General features: G+C 38.8%; 1 protein-coding gene across 1 annotated transcript in view; it reads right to left on the bottom strand.

Moving 5' to 3' along the window:
• Positions 1-3,898: 3,898 nt before the first annotated feature.
• LOC308649628 (phospholipid-transporting ATPase IB-like) overlaps positions 3,899-19,064 on the bottom strand; it is a 115,007-nt gene continuing 99,841 nt past the window's right edge. Inside the window, exons 24-26 of the mRNA XM_081295331.1 lie at positions 14,647-14,745; positions 11,441-11,529; positions 3,899-4,339 (exon numbers count right to left, since the gene is read on the bottom strand). Coding sequence (XP_081151457.1) covers positions 4,209-4,339; positions 11,441-11,529; positions 14,647-14,745 — 319 coding nt within the window. The 3' untranslated portion in view covers positions 3,899-4,208. The remainder of the gene's footprint in view (positions 4,340-11,440; positions 11,530-14,646; positions 14,746-19,064) is intronic.

Below are 19,064 nucleotides of genomic sequence, written 5' to 3'. Positions count from 1 at the left end.
AAGGAAAAAAGGTGTGCTCCAAGCTGAGGTTAAGTGACAGTGGAGAAAAGGAAATAGCAGTAAGAGACAAGATGAAAAAGATCAAGGATTTAGGTCAGGTAGGAAACTGGAGCTGAGATGAACATGAGAAATGGAAGAGCTGAAACTCCTCACAATAATTGGAGGAGGATTGGTGGATTTCCCACCATATTTTCTGTGGATTCTGGCAACTTTTTAGGTAAATATCAGAGGATGAAATGAGTGTGCAGCTGGAGGAGGTAAGAACACCCAGGATTACAACCAGGGAGCAGAGAAATGAGTACAGACCCTTCACTCCAGGGTCTAAGGGCAGAATACACTCTTGTGGACCTCCAATGAGCAGAAAAGATTGATAACATGTGTGGGTCTCTCTTGAGAGACATAGATGCCTGGGCATTACTGAGTCCTGTTGCTGGTGCCCAGGATGGATTTAGAAGGGCAGGAGCAGGTGAACCAGCATCTGGTGCTTCTTCCCCACCTCACTCGGCATAGATATATTCTACTTGTTTGTCCTTTCAAAGGAGATTACAACTTGCTAAATATAAAATGACACATATGAGGAGGAAAGACTCATTTTTTTTCTCAGAGATTTGGGTATTGTTTCATATAAAGGCAAACAAACAAAAATAGTTATCGAGTTGACTTTTCAAAATCCTTTCTGGGTTTATTATTCTATTTCAGAGATAAATCTGTTGGGGGTACAATGTCTTATTTTTCAACTTAGAAATCCAATAAACTTTGTAGTCCATAAAAGGAAAGTTAAAGATGTTTAGTAACTGGGGATTCCTTGATTCTGGTCCCTTTTCAGTAAATTTTGACTAAAATAATATATTTTCCAAAAGTGAGTTGCAAAAATATAAAAGGACTGGCTATTAAATAAAGTCACTATTCATATAAAACTAACACTAATCAAGATGTTGAACAAGATGGCACGGTGGTGCACATCTGTAATCCCAGTGCTCAGGAGGCTGAGGCAGGAGGATCACAAGTTCAAAGTCAGCCTCAGCACTGAGTTTGATCCCCGGCACCACATAATAATACACAATACACAAACGAAATAAATTTATTGTGTCTATCTACAACAACAACAAAAAAATCAGCTGAAGCAACTTAGCAAGGCCCTAAGGTGACCTTAGGGTGACCCTGTCTTCAAATAAAAAATTTACAAAAGGGGGGCCACTGGGAATATGGCTCAGTGGTTAAGCACCCTGTCACCAAAAAAATGAAAGAAAGAAAGATGGGTGGGAAGGAAGGAAGGAAGGAAGGAAGGAAGGAAGGAAGGAAGGAAGGAAGGGAGGGAGGGAGGGAGGGAGGGAGGGAGGGAGGAAGGGGAAGAAAATAGTTTAGCATTTCTAAAAATGCTCACTAGTTAAATGCCATGTGACATAATGGCATGTAACTTGACAATATGACAGATGGAGAGTAAATAGTCCACTCCTAAAAACACATTTTTTCAGTGAAAAACAACCCATCTGGGTACATTACATCCTTGGTAAGTATTTAGATCAATCAGTGACAACTGACACGGAAATATTGTTACCAAAGTGGCATAAGTTTCCTCCCTAGGGAGGGGAGGAAGAGGCTAGGCCATAAGGCTTTCTGCTCTGAAATATTCAAATGGGTAGAAGAAGGGGTTAAAAGCCAGATTTGAAGGAAGACAGAAGAAATTTTATTATTTCAAAAGTTCCATTTCTGAAATACCTGAAAATTAGCAGAACTTTTAAAGAGGGGAGGCAGGGGAGAAGAGGCAGCTGCAGATTATTAAGAAAAGATGGGACATGTACATCTGCAGATTTACATGTCCCACTGCACAGGGCAGGGCAGGGGTGCATCAGGACAAAAGGCTGAAAGGAGTTTCACAGGCTTTGCCTCCTTCCTGGAGCCTCCTTATCACTTAAAAAGGAGTTGAGACTTCTGGGACCCCTATTTTTCTAATTTGCAAGGGGATTGGAGCAGGGTCCAAATCCAGCCAGTTTTCCGTGATAAAGGGAAGTATATCATTTGTGCCTCTCAAAATAAATTTCAATATCAGTCACTATCATCAGTCCAGTGATTTTTTTGGTGGCTGGCAAAAGATTCAACTTGACCTTAAAAAAAAAAAAAGATTTGTGGGGCTGAGGACATATTATGCTTGCCTGGCATGTATGAGGTCCTGGATTCAGTCCCTGACACTGAAGAAATACTGACTATTGAAATACCCGTAAAAGTACCTTACCAAAGTTGGAAATCATATTTAACATGTAGGAAATATGGAAAGTATAAAAAGAATGCTTAAATTTTCAGCATCCCAATATAATCATTGTCAACATCTCCAGGTATATTATTCCAGTCTTCTCTGATGTATTTATGGGTGTGTTAGGGAACAGACAGATGAAGATGGTAAAAACATGAGGTTAAGAGAATAATTCTATAAAATAGGCTCACTATACTGACCCCCACATTCTTTCTTTTCCAAGAAGCAATTTACCTGCATCCCTGCCCAGCCTAAGTGGACAGGATGTTATATTCCTCAGCAAACTACCCGTTAACTGCAGGAGAAATGCAGACCCAAGATAACGTCAATGGGAGGAACCCAGGAGTATTTTGTGACCAGATCCTGAAACTCTGGGAGATAAGGATAGGTCCTCCCAACCGTAAAATCTGTAAGAATTAGAATCAGTCCACATGGGCCAATGTGACCCACAGTGACTATGACAGTGGGGACTTGAAAGTGAGATGTCACCTTTATGTCAGTCAAAAGCCAAGAGGTGGACCTGGGTAGGACTCTCTGAAAATTTCTCTGGGATCCCCAATAAAACTGATGTGCAAGAGAGGCACATTGTCCCTCTTCTCTCTGAGAGAATCCACTCTCTTCTCTGAGAGTGTCCCCTTTCCCTTTTTCTATGCCTCCAATTAACTTTTCCTGTTATTCTGAGCAACATGTCTAAACTCTTTCTGACTTGATCGCAAGAATCAGGGTTTGAAGAGGGGGTCTTCATGCTACCTCAGTTTCTCAGAAGATCCCAGCTCCATAAACAAAAACAAACCAATGGCCTTGCACATACTAGGCAAGTACTCTACCACTAAGCCACACTCCCAACCCTTTCTGAATTTTTTTTTTTCTACCAAGGTTTTCCGTATTACTTTATTTTCCTTCAAACAGGTGTCAGGCTTTTTGGTTCATTTCCTGAGAGATGTCATTTTGGCAACACAAAAAGTAGAGGTAGCCTTCAACAACTTTTAAAAAGCAAAATAGGGTCTTGTAGAGAGGGCTGTCCCTGGACTAGAAAAGGGATTTGTGAGACATCTCTTCATTCTTTGGAGATGCCCTAGGAAAATGATGTATTCCAAGAGCAGAATGTCTTTCCCAGGCATGTGAGAAAGACCACGGGCATGGGGATTTCTAGTCTACTTAAAGGTTTCAGTTCCTCATATCTACCACAGAAGCTTCCCAGAACTTCCAGGCCCGTAGGGACCTTGTATCTATGTGATGACCAATGTGAGCTGATGACAGAAGGCAGAGGGTGTCCTAAAGCTCGGTACCATGTGAGACCCTGAATGATTGGTACAGCCAAAGGCAGAGCTCCAAGAATTATTGAAGTTGAATTTCTTACTAGTCCTGTTGGATTGGAGAACCAGAACGAGGATTATATATGAACCCAATGATTCATAGAAAATAATGGAATATCTAGTAGATTCTCATACACATGATTTTGAGGCCTGAGGCTTTGTGTGCATTTATTGAAATAAAAAATGTTGGACAAATTTATACCAATAAAATGCAATGAAAGTGACAGGAAATATTTTATGCATTGCTCCATGCCTTTAATGTGTGATTTCAAAATATGAAGTTTCTGCATGGCTCCATATTTATTAGGCACAATAGCTTTGCGAGGCAACATGACATCTTCTACTCTCCCCACCCCCAACTTATGCAAAGTTTAAATTTTGTTAAAATGTAATATGTTTAATTTTATACTTTAGGCTGAACTGATAAATTATCTCACAGTCACAGAAAATAATAAACATGTTGGGTAAAATATTGAAGACAAATGAAGAAAAGAAAGTAAGGGCCCCCCCATTACTTATTCCCATGAATCAGTCAAATAACAAATAAATAACAGACTCTAGTTTGGAATAGGAGTGCCAATTCACTCTGTCAGCTTCAGGGAAGGTTATGAGCACACAAAACACATTGATCTTGGTCTTACTCAGAAGATTTCAGAAAAATCAGAACTTCTTTTTGAGATTCTTGAGTTTTCCATTTTAGCTGTGTCATAAGCACGAACTAGTTCTTCCTGAGTGACCACTGCTCCTTCTGTTTGGGAAAATGCATACCCATCTGGAAGGCAAAGACAAGAGAACTCTTTAGGAACATTAATGGCTGGTGAACATTCTGATGACAGAGATCGAAACTCCAACTGGACTAGCAAGTCTCCACTAAAATCATGCTGGAAAACAACATAGGATGTTAATATTAAATTCAGTAAAGAATCCATCATGCTGGACACATCCCTGTCTTAAAATTTGGCTGATTTAAATAAGTCTTAAAATTTGGCTGATTTAAATAAGTTTTCAAAGTGGTTTAATTAAGTTTAAATAAATAATGTCATTAGTAGAAATTCCCAGAAGCATTGATTCACTTATCAATACTATATTCCTTGGAGGACCAGTCTTATAATCATTTCTGAAAGTTAAGCTGGCACTCAATATAGAGAGCTAACAAGTATCACTGTCCTTCTTTAACTCTTGACCTTGATAGGGTAGACAGTAGATCTGTCACACAATACTGCATTCAGATTAAAAGACATGGAGCCCAGCAATCACTATTTCTATCCACATGTATCTAATGCTTATCATGTAGCTAATTAATGACAATGGATTTACTAGTGAGAAGTCATGATCTGTGAAAGAAAAATAAACTATAAATGGAACTTACATTACCTACTAATCAGCAGGATTTTAAATGAAACGTCTCTGTGTGCAAGTAAGGGCAAATGGCTCACAACCTTCTCTGTATATTAGAATCAGGGAGCCAAGAAAACTGCATGTATTCTGCCTAAACATTACACAAGTGGTTCTCTGTCTTGTATGTATACCAAAATTTACCAGGTGATGCCTGGTTCCATCTCCAGAGGTCTGATTTAGTGAGTCTGTGTGAGGACCAGGAACTGGCATTTCTAAGAACTTCGCAGGGGACACTTCTGTTGCTGTTTTCAGGACTATTAAGTTTGGCCTACAGCTGCCTCCATACATTTTGTGTTTGCCTGAAAGGTTCTTACTTAGGAAACTTCAACCTAACTTGATGTGTACAGACTATAACCTATTCTGGTAACATGTACCAAAGTCTCATCCAGTTTCAAGCAGCCAACTGTTCAAACCAAGTTCAAATAAGACAGAGTTGTAACCAATTGGGCAGCTCTGATTCACTTCCATTTTCTGTTTGTCACTTCTTTTTCTTTGGCTATAAATATAACCTGCCCAAGTGGTGAAAGAGGCATTCTGAACATTTTTGGTTCTGACTGATGTACTATTCTGGAATCTCAAATAAAGTCAACTAAATTCTGCAAAGATTTAAGATTTCTTGCAATTTGTCTTTTAATAGGACTATGCATGGAGAACTACTGCTTTAGTCAGTGTAATCACTATCTCTGGTTGGATATTGGTATTAATATTTCCCAAACCCTGAGGATTCCCTCCCTCCTTCTTTCCTTTCTTTCTCCTTTTGCCATTTCAGGAAAATTCAATTACAATCTTCAGGTGGAAATTTGGAGTTGTAAAAAAACCCATACTGGTACTTCCTGTATAACCATGGATGGTATGAATGGTTCTGAGGAAACATCAGTGGATGTCTTTTGGAAAGCAGACAGGACAGTACCTGTAAGTGGCAGGAAAACCCTGAGAAAAGTTACCAAAGCTTTCATCAGCCTCCCTCTGAATCAAAGCCCCATGCTGAATCAGGCCTGCAAACAACCACAGGTGGAAATACCCCATCTCTTTATTTTTAAATGTTTTAACCATAAATGCATGGATGGACAGATTAAAAAAATCCCCATCTCTTCTTAATGGAAGACCATTTCAAATGGTCTCTCCACTCAAAATGAATAAACCAAACCTCTCTTTTTGAAAGGCCAATTTTCCTGCCATATTTATCGAGCTAAGATCTTCAAGGAGTTGGAGGACTTCCGATGGATTTGGCCTAGGGAAAAGGTTTCACCTCGGTCCCCAAAAAGATGATACGCATACATTGTACTTTCTGGGAGCTGATGAGGTTTTTTTCAGCTACATAGCCCTGGCTCAGGCTCTGAATGATGTTTGGGAATTTGTCAGCATTTATATGCTAGTGGTATATTGTGCTTTCTTTCTTATTCCTAATAAATACAGTATTTACTTTTGAAACTAGTAAAACTAGTAAACTTTTGAATTTTTCCTAAGAGGTACCCCAAACTATATAAATTTCTGGTCTCACCAAATCTAGATCTGGCTGGGCATAGTGGCAACTAACTGTGTAATCCTAGTGACTGGGAAGAATGAGGCAGGAGAATTGCAAGTTCGAGGCCAGACTTGGCAATTTAGCAAGATCTTATCTCAAAATAAAATAAAAAGGCCTGAGGATGTAGTTCAGACATACAGTACCCAGTACTGGAAAAAACAAAACAACAACAACAACAACAAACAAAAAAAAACCACCAAAAAACCAACTAAATCTGGATCAGCCATTATTCAGAGGCTACATGTGTCCTTTAGAAAGCTGGTCTGGTTTTCCTTTTCCTAACACTCCCTGTGAAGAATGGAAGAACAGAAACCCAGACTACTGATCTCCAACTTCCCAGCCTGAGAGAGGAATGATCTGCTCACCAGATTCTTTCTGCCTGATGAACATTTAACCACCATTTGCATCCAAATGGGGGTTCTCTGAGGAAGCCCCCAGCTCTTTGCATTCCCCACTTTCATTCATCTTTTAGGAAAAAAAGTCTTGACTGCCAGAAAGTCAAGATGGGGACCTGGAGGGAGTACTGCAAGGCCCAACTCCTGAACTTTCCCTGGCTATCTTCCTAAAGAGCCACTGACAGAATCTGGGGAAGGAATGAAAAGGAGGAAGGGCAGAAGAGAAAGACAAGGGAATTTTCAAATGATTTCATTCTTTAACCTGGTAAAACATTTAGCAGACTTCATTATTAACCATGCCATTTTTCATTATTTTGATATAATTGTCTCATTTAATTAACTTTATTATAAATTTGGAAGTCTAAAAAAATTTTTTTTTTAAAGGTCAGAATTTGAGCTGGGCACCATGTAATCCCAGCAGTTTGGGAGGTTGAGGCAGGAGTATCGTGAATTCAAAACCAGCTTCAGCAATTTAGGGAGGCCCTAAGCAACTCAGCGAGACCCTGTCTCTAAATAAAATATTTAAAAATAGGGCTGGGGATGTGGCTCAGTAATTAAGCATTCCTGGGTTCAAATTCCTGGTACCCCCCCCCAAAAAAAAGGTTAGAATTTTCTATCTTGAGAAAGAGCTGATACATTACAATTAACAGAAAGTTTCCCCTTCTGTTTCTTATTTGAATTGCTGAGAACACTGCACAATTCAAGTTATTATTTCGGTATTCAGCAGAAAAATATACAAGACCTAAAAAAACACAAGTTGGCTGAAAGTCTTCACCTCAAGCAGTAAGTGACAATGTGGGTAGAGGAAACATCTTAGATTCTCTTGTAGTCTTAAAGAAATGTCTAACCTTCCAACAGTATTTTCTATTTTAATATTAAAAAATAATGAGTCATAAAATTATTTTTTATAATGAATGCTTCTTTAAAAGGAACAGAATACATATATTCTGTTTCTCATATGCATTCAATGATATTTTGAGGTCTTTCACATTCTTGATATTATAAAAAGTTTTGTAGTGGATTTAGGACTGTATGATTCTTGGATAAAGCATTTATTTGTCTATTTGAATCCAGGTATCTACAGCCTCTTTCATTCCATGCCACCTCTAGTGATCCTAATAGCATAGAATACCAAAAGGACAGAGACAGGGAAGCTCAGAGATGATAATTAACTTGCCTAACATCCCATGGCCAGTTGAGTGGCAGAACATCTATATGATTTCCATGTCTCAGCTTTAGAATTTAATATATTCCACTCTGAATTCTACCAGTTGCTAGTTTTAGAATCTAGGGCCAATGACTTAATCTTGCTTAGCCACCATATCCTCCTCTGGAAATGCAGTTGTTATTTTGTCATTCAACAAGTATCTGACAATCACCTTCACATAGTGGTTCCAAAGATGTAGTGCAATGGCCAAGTGTTCAACAGAAGGCCAAGTGCACAGTAAGTGCTTAATAAGTATTAATTCCACTTTACCATATTTATAGTTTACATTGGAGAGAGAGAGAGATGGAATGGGTTTCTGTTAGCATGTATAATTCAGCTTGACCTATTAATTAATAAATCATTTCATTTATTCAACAAAACTTTTGTTAAGCATCTACTGCGTACCAGGTGTTCTTCTACTTGCTTGGAGTAAACCAGTGAAGTAAACAAAGATTCTTGCTCTCATGAAGCTTACATTTTGTCAATAAAGACAGATAATAAGCCAGGACATAATAAAAAAAAGTTAATCATGTAGTACCCAAAAGGGCAATAAAGAGCTATTAACTAAACAGAAGATAAACTGGAAACATGGTCGGGTTGGGTGGCAATAGAGTGGTCAGGGTAGGCTTCATTGAGAAGGTAATATTTAGGCAAAGACTTGAAGAATGTGAAGGGGTGAGTGTGTAGGTATATAAGGGATTAGCAGTGGAGGCACAGGGAATAGCTAGTGCCAAGGCTCTCGAGCAGGAGTATACCTGGTATGCCACAAGAAGAATATAAAGGCCAGAGTACATGAGGGATGAAGAAGAAAAGGTGATGATAACACCAGGAAAGTAACAGGGCCCAAATCCAGTAAATCTTTGTTGATCATTTTAAGGATTTGGACTTTGTTAGGGTCTGGAGATGAGGTGTCACCCAAAAGCTCCTGTGTTAAAGCAGAAATGTTCAGAGGTGAAGTGATTGGACTGTGGGAGCTGTAACATGATCAGTCCATCCTAGTTTAAATAGACTGGGTAGTCACTGTAGGCAGGTGGAGGCTTGGCTGGAGGAGGGGGGTCACTGAGGACATGACCTGAAAGGGTTCACTTTCCCTGTGGCCCATTTCCCCTTCTCTCTCTGTTTCTTGACCCCACCATAAGATGAGCAGCTTTCCTCCACCGGGCCCTTCCGCCTTATGTGCTGCCTCACTTTGGGCCCAGAGTAATGGAGTCAACCATCTATGAGAGAAAAAGAAAAAACTGAAAATGGCATCAAGGGTTTTGGCCTGAGCAACTGCAAGTGTGAAGTGACCATCAACTGAGATGGGCAAATCTTAGATGGAACAATCTTGGTGGAAAAGGAAACCAGGAGTTCAGTTTAGACATGTGAAGTTTGAAATATTTATTAGATAACCAAATGGGTATATTGAATGGATAGTTGGATATTTGAATTTGGTATTTGGGGAAAAGATATGTACTGGACATAGAAGTTTGGTAGTTATCAACATATTGATGGAATTTAAATCCTGAGATGAGATTAGATCATCAGTTGAGTGAATATAGACAGAGAAAAAACGTAAGAACGGAACCACGGAACATCCAAATATTTAGAGACTAGAGGAAAAAGGAAAAAACCAGTCACAACAAAAAGGAGTATCCTACAAGGTAGGAGGAAACCAAAGGGTACAGTACACTAGAAACCATGTAAAGAAATAGTCCAAGGAGGGCCAAGCAGCCTATGGTACCACTGGCTTCTTTTCAGCTTGAGGAGTGAGAATGGACTACAAAAGGTTCAGTGGTGGCGGCCTAAACCAGAGCACTATCAGTTGAGTGGCAGGAATGAAATTCTGAGCAGAATGGGTGTCAGAGAGAAAGAGAGAAGAGAAATTTGATGCAATGGCTACAGATCATTTTTATCAAAAACTGTTGTTGCAGTGGAATGCCATGAAATGAAACCACAGCTAATGGTTAACAGGTGGCAAAGAGAACATTCTACTTTATAAGAAAATCTACTGTGTGTGCTGGTGAGAATCTGTGGAAACAGATGGGATGGCCAACCAGGCGGATGGATACAGCTGGCAAGTAAGGTGTGGTGAGAGGCCCGGGAAGGCCACCTCTCATCCTATGTAGAAATCAAGGTCCTCAGTTGGGAATGAGATGGGAGAGACATTAATTCCAGTCCTTAAAATGTCTACTCTGGTATATGTTTTCTTATCCTGGTTCATTTATATGTCCCATTATTGTTCAGCTTCTTTCCCCCCCTAGATCTCTAGTGAGAGGCAGGAAAGCAAAGGGGTGGGCATGGGATAGGCTGAAGAAGTAGTGTGTGAGCATGTGTGTGTGAGCTTGCATGTGCCCTGAATCATCCAAGAGGCAAACAATAGAAATTTTTTAAAAATACAATAAGAGAACCTAGAATTTTAAAATTTCAGTGAATGCCTTTGTCCAAAAAAGGGCAATTGGGTCTCATTCCCAACAAATATCACAACTTGTTTCCTCCTTGTTACTTTTGTTTGATTTGTTTTTGTTCCCAATATAGTACTCAGCATTAATATTGCCAAATGAAGGTCACATAGGATCCAAATCTTTCATTCAGGCAACTTTAGATGGATTTCTTGTTAAGAGAAGGGGAAGTAAAATAACTTCAAAGTTTTTTTCATGCCTAATGGAGCTGTGCTAACTTTGTACCAATGAAGAGTATGTAAAGTTTCTTTGGGTAAAAATTATTAGGCACTACCACCAGTTTTATCTTTAAAATGGTATAATGGGAATCTGTTGGAGAATCTTGAAAACTTTAGGATTTACATTTAAGGATTTTATGTTTTAGGAACAAGAGATCTGGAATAATCTTTTTTCAACTTGCTCATGACTTAGGCTAAACACATTAACTTCTGAAATCCAATTGAGCTCTCTTTTCCTGTAAGAACTATCTTTGAAAAAAAAAGATAATAATACAGGCAGTTTCCATTTATTTCTTATAATTGTGATAAATACACAAACATAAAGTTTACCATCTTAACCATTCCTAAATGCATAGTTCTGTGGCATTATGTACATTCACATTGCTGTAAGCCATCATTACCATCTTTCCCCAGAACTATTTTCACTTTGAAACTCTGTGCCTGTTAGGCACTGACTCCCCATTCCCGCTCATCAGTCCCTGACAACCTTCATTCTACTTTCTGTCTCTATGAATTTGATGATTCAAGGTGCCTCATAAGGGAATTCATACAGCATTTTGGCCTTTTGTATTATGCTTATTTCACATAGCACAATGTCCTCAAGTAGAATGACCTGACTTTTAATTCCTCACCCCTCTCGTGGACAGACAGTTTCAGCACCATGATCCATTTTATGGTGAGTTACTTACGTGGGGCACTTAGATCAACAGAATCATCCCGGAAGAAAATCTCACAGGGCTGTGTACTAAAGGACACTGCAAGACTTGCTGCTGTCATCCTGGGAGTAAATCAAACACAGCCTGGCATTAATTCATTAGAACAGGTCTCAAAGGCATTGACTGGGAAAGATCAAGTTGTAAGTGAAAGTAAGAAACTATTCCACATTTTGGTTATGTATCTAAAATAAAATGGTATTTTCTACACACACTCAGCAAGATGCTATTTCTAAAATAGTGTTCTGCTGAGAGCATTTCTTAGATAAAACTCTCCTAACTGTCCTTTCCAAATAGTTGAATTGAACCATAAGTGTTCTGCATTCCTCTGGTTTGTCAGAGCACCTTAGAGATACATGAGGTGTACCTTAACAACATTTGTCTCAACTTCCTTTCTTCATGGCAAGGAATAATAAATGAGTTTAGTTCAAAACTCTTGGCAGTGGTAGAAAGCATTGGCATAAACATGAGGGGGACCTTTTTCTTTAGCCCCCAAAACTTGTTATGGGACCAACAGTGAAAAATCCAAGGGTAGGACTTTCTAAGTTTCAAAAGGGATCACTTTATGAATTTTCCCCCTCTAAGGAGCATAATTAATATAGTTTATGCTTTATTTATTTAATGTTTTTCCTATAGTTGAAAGATGAGGTTAAAATACCCATATGGTCAAGCCTACATTGTTTTCCTATATACTGGATATTAACAAACCACAAGAGTCTTCTACTATGTTGGATTTACTGTGTGCATTGATATCTCCAGTTGAGGGGTTTTAAGTTTGTACAACAAGTGACAGTGGCTTTCATCAACCACAACAACACCTTTACACGTGGTGTCCAATTTCCCTTATGTGACTCCAGTTCTGTTCCTAAGGCTGACCACTGAGAATCAGGAACCCCTGCCTCCTGCCAAGATGGGAATTGGCCCTTCCAGCTCAGAGGAGGGTTTCTAGGGACTGTCTAAAGAGGAGAGAGAATGGTTGAACTAGGCAGGTAGCAGGAGAGCGGCCTTTATTTATTTTCTTTTTAGATATTTATAATGATGCACCTATTTCACCATGACAAACTTAAGAAAGAGGTTGAAATGCTCCAAAGTAATTAAGACAATCAGATAATGATTCTAAATTTTGCTCTATACCCAGAAGCATTTGCTTCTGGGCTTTCCGAAATCCCTTTGTACTATAGTCCCAGGCCAGAGACCCAACTCTGAGGATCCCACCAAATCAGTTCTGGCCACTTGCCCCCCCCCCAAAAAAATGGAAAAACTAATGATGAGAAGCAGGAAAGGAACTTTAATCAAAATAGTCATACTGAAAAGACAAGTGAGATCAAGTGTCTCAGCCCTGTCTTCAGGGTATTGACATGAGCTTTAGATTTAAATAGAGAAAGAATTGGGGCAGGGGGCAAGAGGTGTGCTTAATTGAGCAGCCTTGGTCAAACTGGTCTGGTTGTTCATTATCTCAGTTCTGGTTCTGTGGGAGGTTACTCTGGAGAAGTCCTTATTATTACTTGAGAAAACACTTCCCATTTGCTTTGTAGGGTATTTATTTTTCAGACCTGTGATCCTAGAAGTGGGTGATTGAGGTACCCTGAGATGACTGCTCCTGCTGGGGAGGCATCCTTATCATGGGGTGATCTGCCTGCCAGTTTCTTTGTTCTGGAAGGTGTAGGGCAATGACTGGAGACTTACAGGTGCTGCTCCAGAGGTCTGGAACAGGACATTGTAAAAGCTGGCAGTTAAATGTCCCTGTCAGGACTTCTTTAAAAAGGCAGCATCTCTAAGCCTCTGTTATATGTGTACCATTTATATATCCTCTTTTCCTTCTTTCTTTGTCATAGTGAAATAGGTGCATCATTATAAATATCTAAAAAGAAAGTAAGTAAAGGCCCCTCTCCTGCTCCCTGCCTTGTTCATCATTTCATTCCTCCCTGGTAAATCCCTATTATTAGTTTCTTGGGTAATTTTGCAGAGGTGTTTTATCAGTGAGAGTGATTATGTTTTTTGTACCAGAGATTGAACCCAGGGACACTTAACCACTGAATCATATCCCTAGCCCTTTCTATATTTTATTTTGAGACAGGGTCTTGCTTAAGTTGCTTAGGGTCTCTCTAAGTTGCTAAAGTTGGCTTTGAACTTGTGGTCCTCCTGCCTCAGCCTCCTGAGCCAGTGGGATCACAGGCATACACAATGGTGCCTAGTATGATTATGTATTTTGATTATCTATGTCCTTTACATAGAATTTGCATATTGTACACCGTGTTCTGCATTGATTATCCCTTTTAATATATCTCAGGGACATTTCCATCACAGTGTATAGATGTATCACAAGGTATTATTGTCTGAAATATTTGCTATTCCAAATATTACTCAAGTACTTGAGATATCTGCAGATATTTCTAGGGCAAAGAAGAGGGGTAAATTCCCAGAAATGGAATCGCTGAGTCCAGGCTAAATGCATTTGTATTTCTAATAAATTTTGCCAAATTAACTGCTCTAAATCTTTCTTTTCCCATGTCATCACCAACCAAAGGTAAGAAATTCTGATAAATGAAGAACAGTTTTAATGTCTTATGAAGTTGAGGATACATTCATATGTTTGAGGACCATTATATTTCTTTCTCTATGAACTGTTTATTATATTTTACCTGTTTTTCTATTGCTTGGTGGGCTTTTTCAACTTGTTTTTTTTTCTGATTTCTGGAAATATCCCAAATTTTCAGTTTTCTCATTTGAGAGATTAACCCTTTGCTATGAAATCTTTATTTTTGCACATTTATACTGTGTTTATATATTTTTTTCCCACTAAGGTCCATTTCCTCTATGTTAAAATTCATAGTTCAGTATCATGAGTTTTGACAAAGGTATTTACTGTATACCTGTTTTCCAAATTTCCAAATAAATTTCCTGTATATCTGAAATCTCCTTGAAACTTTCCAGTCAAAACCTCAATGGAAAGCCATTGCTCTGATTGACATAAATGTGCATACTCCTGTGTTCTGTGTCCTCGTGTGCAGGGAAACAGGGACTGTGCTGCAGGGCATGTGCAGGTCAAAATGCTGTTTGGCATGTACTTAATGAACTTGGGGAGTAAGGGGGAGTCTGAACATTCCTGGGAAGGAAAGATGTGAGAAAGAATAAGGAGAAGGTGTTCTTCACAAAAACCATAATGAAGAGAACAGACTCACCTCTTTTCAAAAATCTCACTATGTTCCAATATTCTATCTTTTCTGCTTTCCAGCTCCTGAATTTCTTCTAGAAGACTTCTTTTGTAGGTATTTTTAAACCTATAGCATGTGGAAAGATAAAAAGAACATAGCATATGAGCTTTACTTGCTTGAGCAACTCTTCCTTGCCCTCTTAGATAGCAGTCTGGGCATCCTCTGATGATTGGTGATATGAAGGAACATGGTATGACACCACACCAGCAGTCTCCATGTGCAACCAGGCTGTTTCCTAGCACCTGAGAAGCATTACCAGAGGGGCACAGGGTAGTGTATGTTAGCAGCTGGCAGTCCCCAAACTTCTCACTTTCCATGAAGGCTGCAGCTCTGTTGGATGCATGTCCAGGCTATAGAAGCACCCTGTCTATGGAGGGTAGAACTTTCTTGTATTAGGCACACAGAGCACTGAAGATTCATAGGACTGAGATGTGACTACTTATACCTTTTTCTGCTGTGAAAACTGCTTGAGAATCTTGATGCTCAGGTTCTTATTCAGCTGTGTCCTGTCTTCTGTACTTACTTAAAGAACACTAGGGCTAGCTGTGCCGTTTATAGCCATTATAATGGCAGAGAGGAAGTCTCTGTAGTTACTGTACCAGAGATCAATACATTTGATCTCAAATATACAGGTGACTCAAAGAGATGCTTTCCCTTTCTTTGTCAACTTGTTTGCAATGGGGCATGTCAATAGTTGGGCATTCATCATTTATCCATTCATGGGTTCTTAAATATACTTCGTGAGTTATAATTAGATATCATCCTACTCCTCATAAAGGAAAGGTGGCTGCTGACTTACACTGCCCAGCTCTGCCCTGCACCCCCCTGATAATGGTTCTAAGCTGCTAGAAAAACAGTGTCTGGGTGGCACACAGAGGCTGCGCAGGTTGCCTTCTCAAAAAGATAAGGGACTCAGCTGGTGCGGTGACTCTTTGGGGGCTGAGATAGAATGTTGTTAAAGATATCAGTAAAAGTTCCTCTGAGGAAGTGAGTGGAACTGGGGTCTGGAGGAGATGGAGGCAGTAACTAAGGGAGAGGGGAAGAATATTCCAGATAGAAGGAACATACCCAGAAGCCCAGCAGTGGCAAAGTGTAGCTAGAGGAGATGGAAGACATGGGTACAAAATAGGCCATCGATGGCCCTTATAAAGAAAGATTTGGCCTTGTGGGCTGGGATTGTGGCTCAGCAGTAGAGTACTCGCTTAGCATGTGCGGGGCCCTGGGTTCGATCCTCAGCACCACATAAAAATAAATGAATGGAATAAATGTAATGTGCCAACTACAACTAAAACAATAAAAAAAAGAAAAGAAAAAAAGATTTGGCTTTGTCCCTGAAAGGAAGCCCAGCAGAGGCATCTATCAGGAATAGCTCACGAGCCACTGTATCAGCCATGGTTTTCTTTACCTCCAACCAAGTCTCACGAGAAAGTGCAAGAGACTTTAGGATATCAGTAAAACTTGGTGGCTTATAAATTTTGGTCTGGCCAACATGGGAAAGGATGGGAAGAAAAAAGAGGACTGATGGATTTGGAGAAATTAGAGGTCAATGGTCAAGTTTTGGTACAAAAAAGTTAAAAAATGTGATACCAGACTTAACAAGATAACATTATGCAAAAAATTAACAAACCTCAATGCTAATGTATACCTGAGGAAAAACGCTGTTTGCTGTGTATCTAAGAGGTGTGCTTCCATTTAAGGAATTTTCTAAGACACTCCTTAGAAAATTAAGCTATCATTCAACCCTCCCTCCAAAAACAATAATTTCCCTAATATTCTGACTCCAAAGCCTATGTCACTCTGCTCTCATTTTATTTATCTTTTGTATTCCTTTCTATCAAAGTAAAATAATGAATAAAATATAAACATATGGATACTCTACCATGCTCCTCTCACAGTTGACCCCCAGGGCTTATCTATTATTAAGACTTGCCTGAGAATTACTTATGAGAAATAACAAAGCAAGGAAGGAAAAATATTTAACAAAATGTGGCTTAGGTTTTGGAAAAGAGATGTAAGACCATGTTAAAGTTCATGGCTATTCATTGTGAAAGAGCTCTACTTATTATGTTTATCTAAGGACATTTTTGGCCATCACAACCTAAAGAAAGGACAATAATAACAAAGGAGAGTTTTTGTAAGGCAGTTAAAGTTGAGGCACAGAATATATTTTCTGTGTATCTAAAATGAGTGACTTTGGGTTATGGAGGGAAAATATGGACATCTTCTAATACCTTGGAATGGACTCTATCAAATGGGGTATATTTCATTTATTCTTTTCCACAGAATAAAGAACCAAAGTATAGGCTTTAATGCAAGAAAAATAGATAGACAACACTATGTGGAATGAAATTTCTTAACACACACTTTGTATATATTTTCTGAGTTAGAGTTTTATGTGATAAAGTGCTTTCATTTAATATGTAGATTTCTACATTAATATCAGATTTTAAAGTGTATAATTTTATATAAAGAAGATATTAAAATAACATTGAACCACATTAGTTTCCATTATCATGTGTATTTGACACTTCCCAAACTCAGAACCACCCCTCATGGTAAATCATATAAATAGCTGACTTGAAAATTGGCTATTGTGGCTCAGAAAGCAGCACCCCAAAATATATCATTTTAGTTGTCAAATTGAGCAGCAAACCAAGAAGGGCTTTCTCCCAAGTTCCCTTCTGCACCTAAAGATGAGATCTGCCAATAAGAAACAAAATTGCCTTCAGATCTTCATACTGAAATGTCATTAACCAAGGAGAATTAAAGCTCATAGCACAAAGGAAGAGACTGAAAATCAAACACCACACCCAGAGTCCAAGGAACTTTGTCCCAGGTCTCTGTCTATTCTCTAGGCTCACTTTCTTCCTTAAAAACAATTTATTGACCCTCTAAGATTCCCTACAGCACCCCACTGACCTCTTTCCTAAGAAGGGCCTTGTTTTAAGTGTCAACCATCCAGCCCTTCTTTGAACTTCATATTTTGTATGGCTCGTATGAATATGTGCACACGTTAATAAGTTTGTGTACCTTACCTTGTCTTAATCTGCCTATTATCAGTTTGTTTCAGTAGGCCAGATTACCAGGTTTCAGAGAAAAAGTTGGAATTTCTATATGCTGTACAGGAAGGACCTCTCAGATGATAGGTATCCCTCCAGCCACCACGCTGTCTTCAGACTGCAAGAAGCTGCACCCCTGCGCAGCAGTTGGGAGACTATTCACAATGATAACTAGCATATATATAAGGCCTCTATAATTTGGTTCTTTATTCTGTGGAAAAGAATAATAGGATGATAGTTCTCTCAGCAGTTCCTGAGAGGCAGAGTCTGAAATCTCATCTCAAACAGAAAGAACAATGTCTGACCTACGTATTTTTTTAGCCTTTCACTTTCAGCACAAGCATCTTGCTTTTTCAAGGCCTCTCCATTGTACCACCTCCTCAGCAACCAGCTTTCCTTCTGTGATCTCTTGGGCTGGGCTCTAGATGGGGAGAGGTGTGTTTCAAGCACTTGTGCATTTCTTAATTGCTGAAATACTGCTCATTTTCAACAGTAATGCTTCCTTTTTCTCTCCACTGAAATTATATTTCATCTGTATTACCAAATAAATAGGCATTTGTGGCCTTGACTAACAAGAAAACAACATTTCTTTAAGAAAATGTCTCCTCAATAATATTTCTTAAGGATATATTTATAATGGCAATACTACAATGTGTAGAATTTAATGATTCTAAAAAGGTAAACATAGCTTCAAAATGTTCCAAGATTCAAAAACTCATGTTTCAAGATTGACAATGATATGCTTATTTTGTCTTTTTGTGTATGTGTGTGTGTATTTGAAGTTAATCAATACTTGATTCATTCGTCATTGTCTAAATGATAGCATCTAGCACCTAATCAATTACTTTGTTTACTTTGTTCCTCACCAATTATTTCTGGGAATCAAATTAAAAAGTTTTCAGGTAGGATGCAGGTAAGGAGACAGGAAATACTGCAAGTTTTCCAAAGTTAAATTTTAACTGGACATTAAAATTGCCCTGGGTCAAGTTCTTAACAGTAAGCTTTCTCTTCCCAGAAAAAGAAGACACTTCAGACTAATTAATTAACTAATGCTTATTTTAACTTGTGAGTCTTCTGCATATTCTAGTTCCATACACACTCTACCTCTCCAGCATTCTAGCTCTGCTTCCAGGAACACTTTGGTATTGAGTAAATACCAAATACCTTCAGGTGATGAATTATTTAGCACCTAGATTGAAAGTGTCTGAATAAAGGGAAATGATTTATTTGGGCTGAAGCATGAGAGGTAAGTGCTTATCCCAGATCTGGGTAGTTTGTGGTTATTTATTTTGATACTGGGGATTGAACCCAGGGACACTTTACCAT

Source organism: Spermophilus citellus, assembly GCF_964194105.1.
Source record: "Spermophilus citellus genome assembly, chromosome: 1".
Classification (NCBI taxonomy): Eukaryota; Metazoa; Chordata; class Mammalia; order Rodentia; family Sciuridae; genus Spermophilus; species Spermophilus citellus.
Note: the sequence above shows the minus strand (reverse complement) of the source record. Positions and strands in the feature narration are given on the sequence as shown.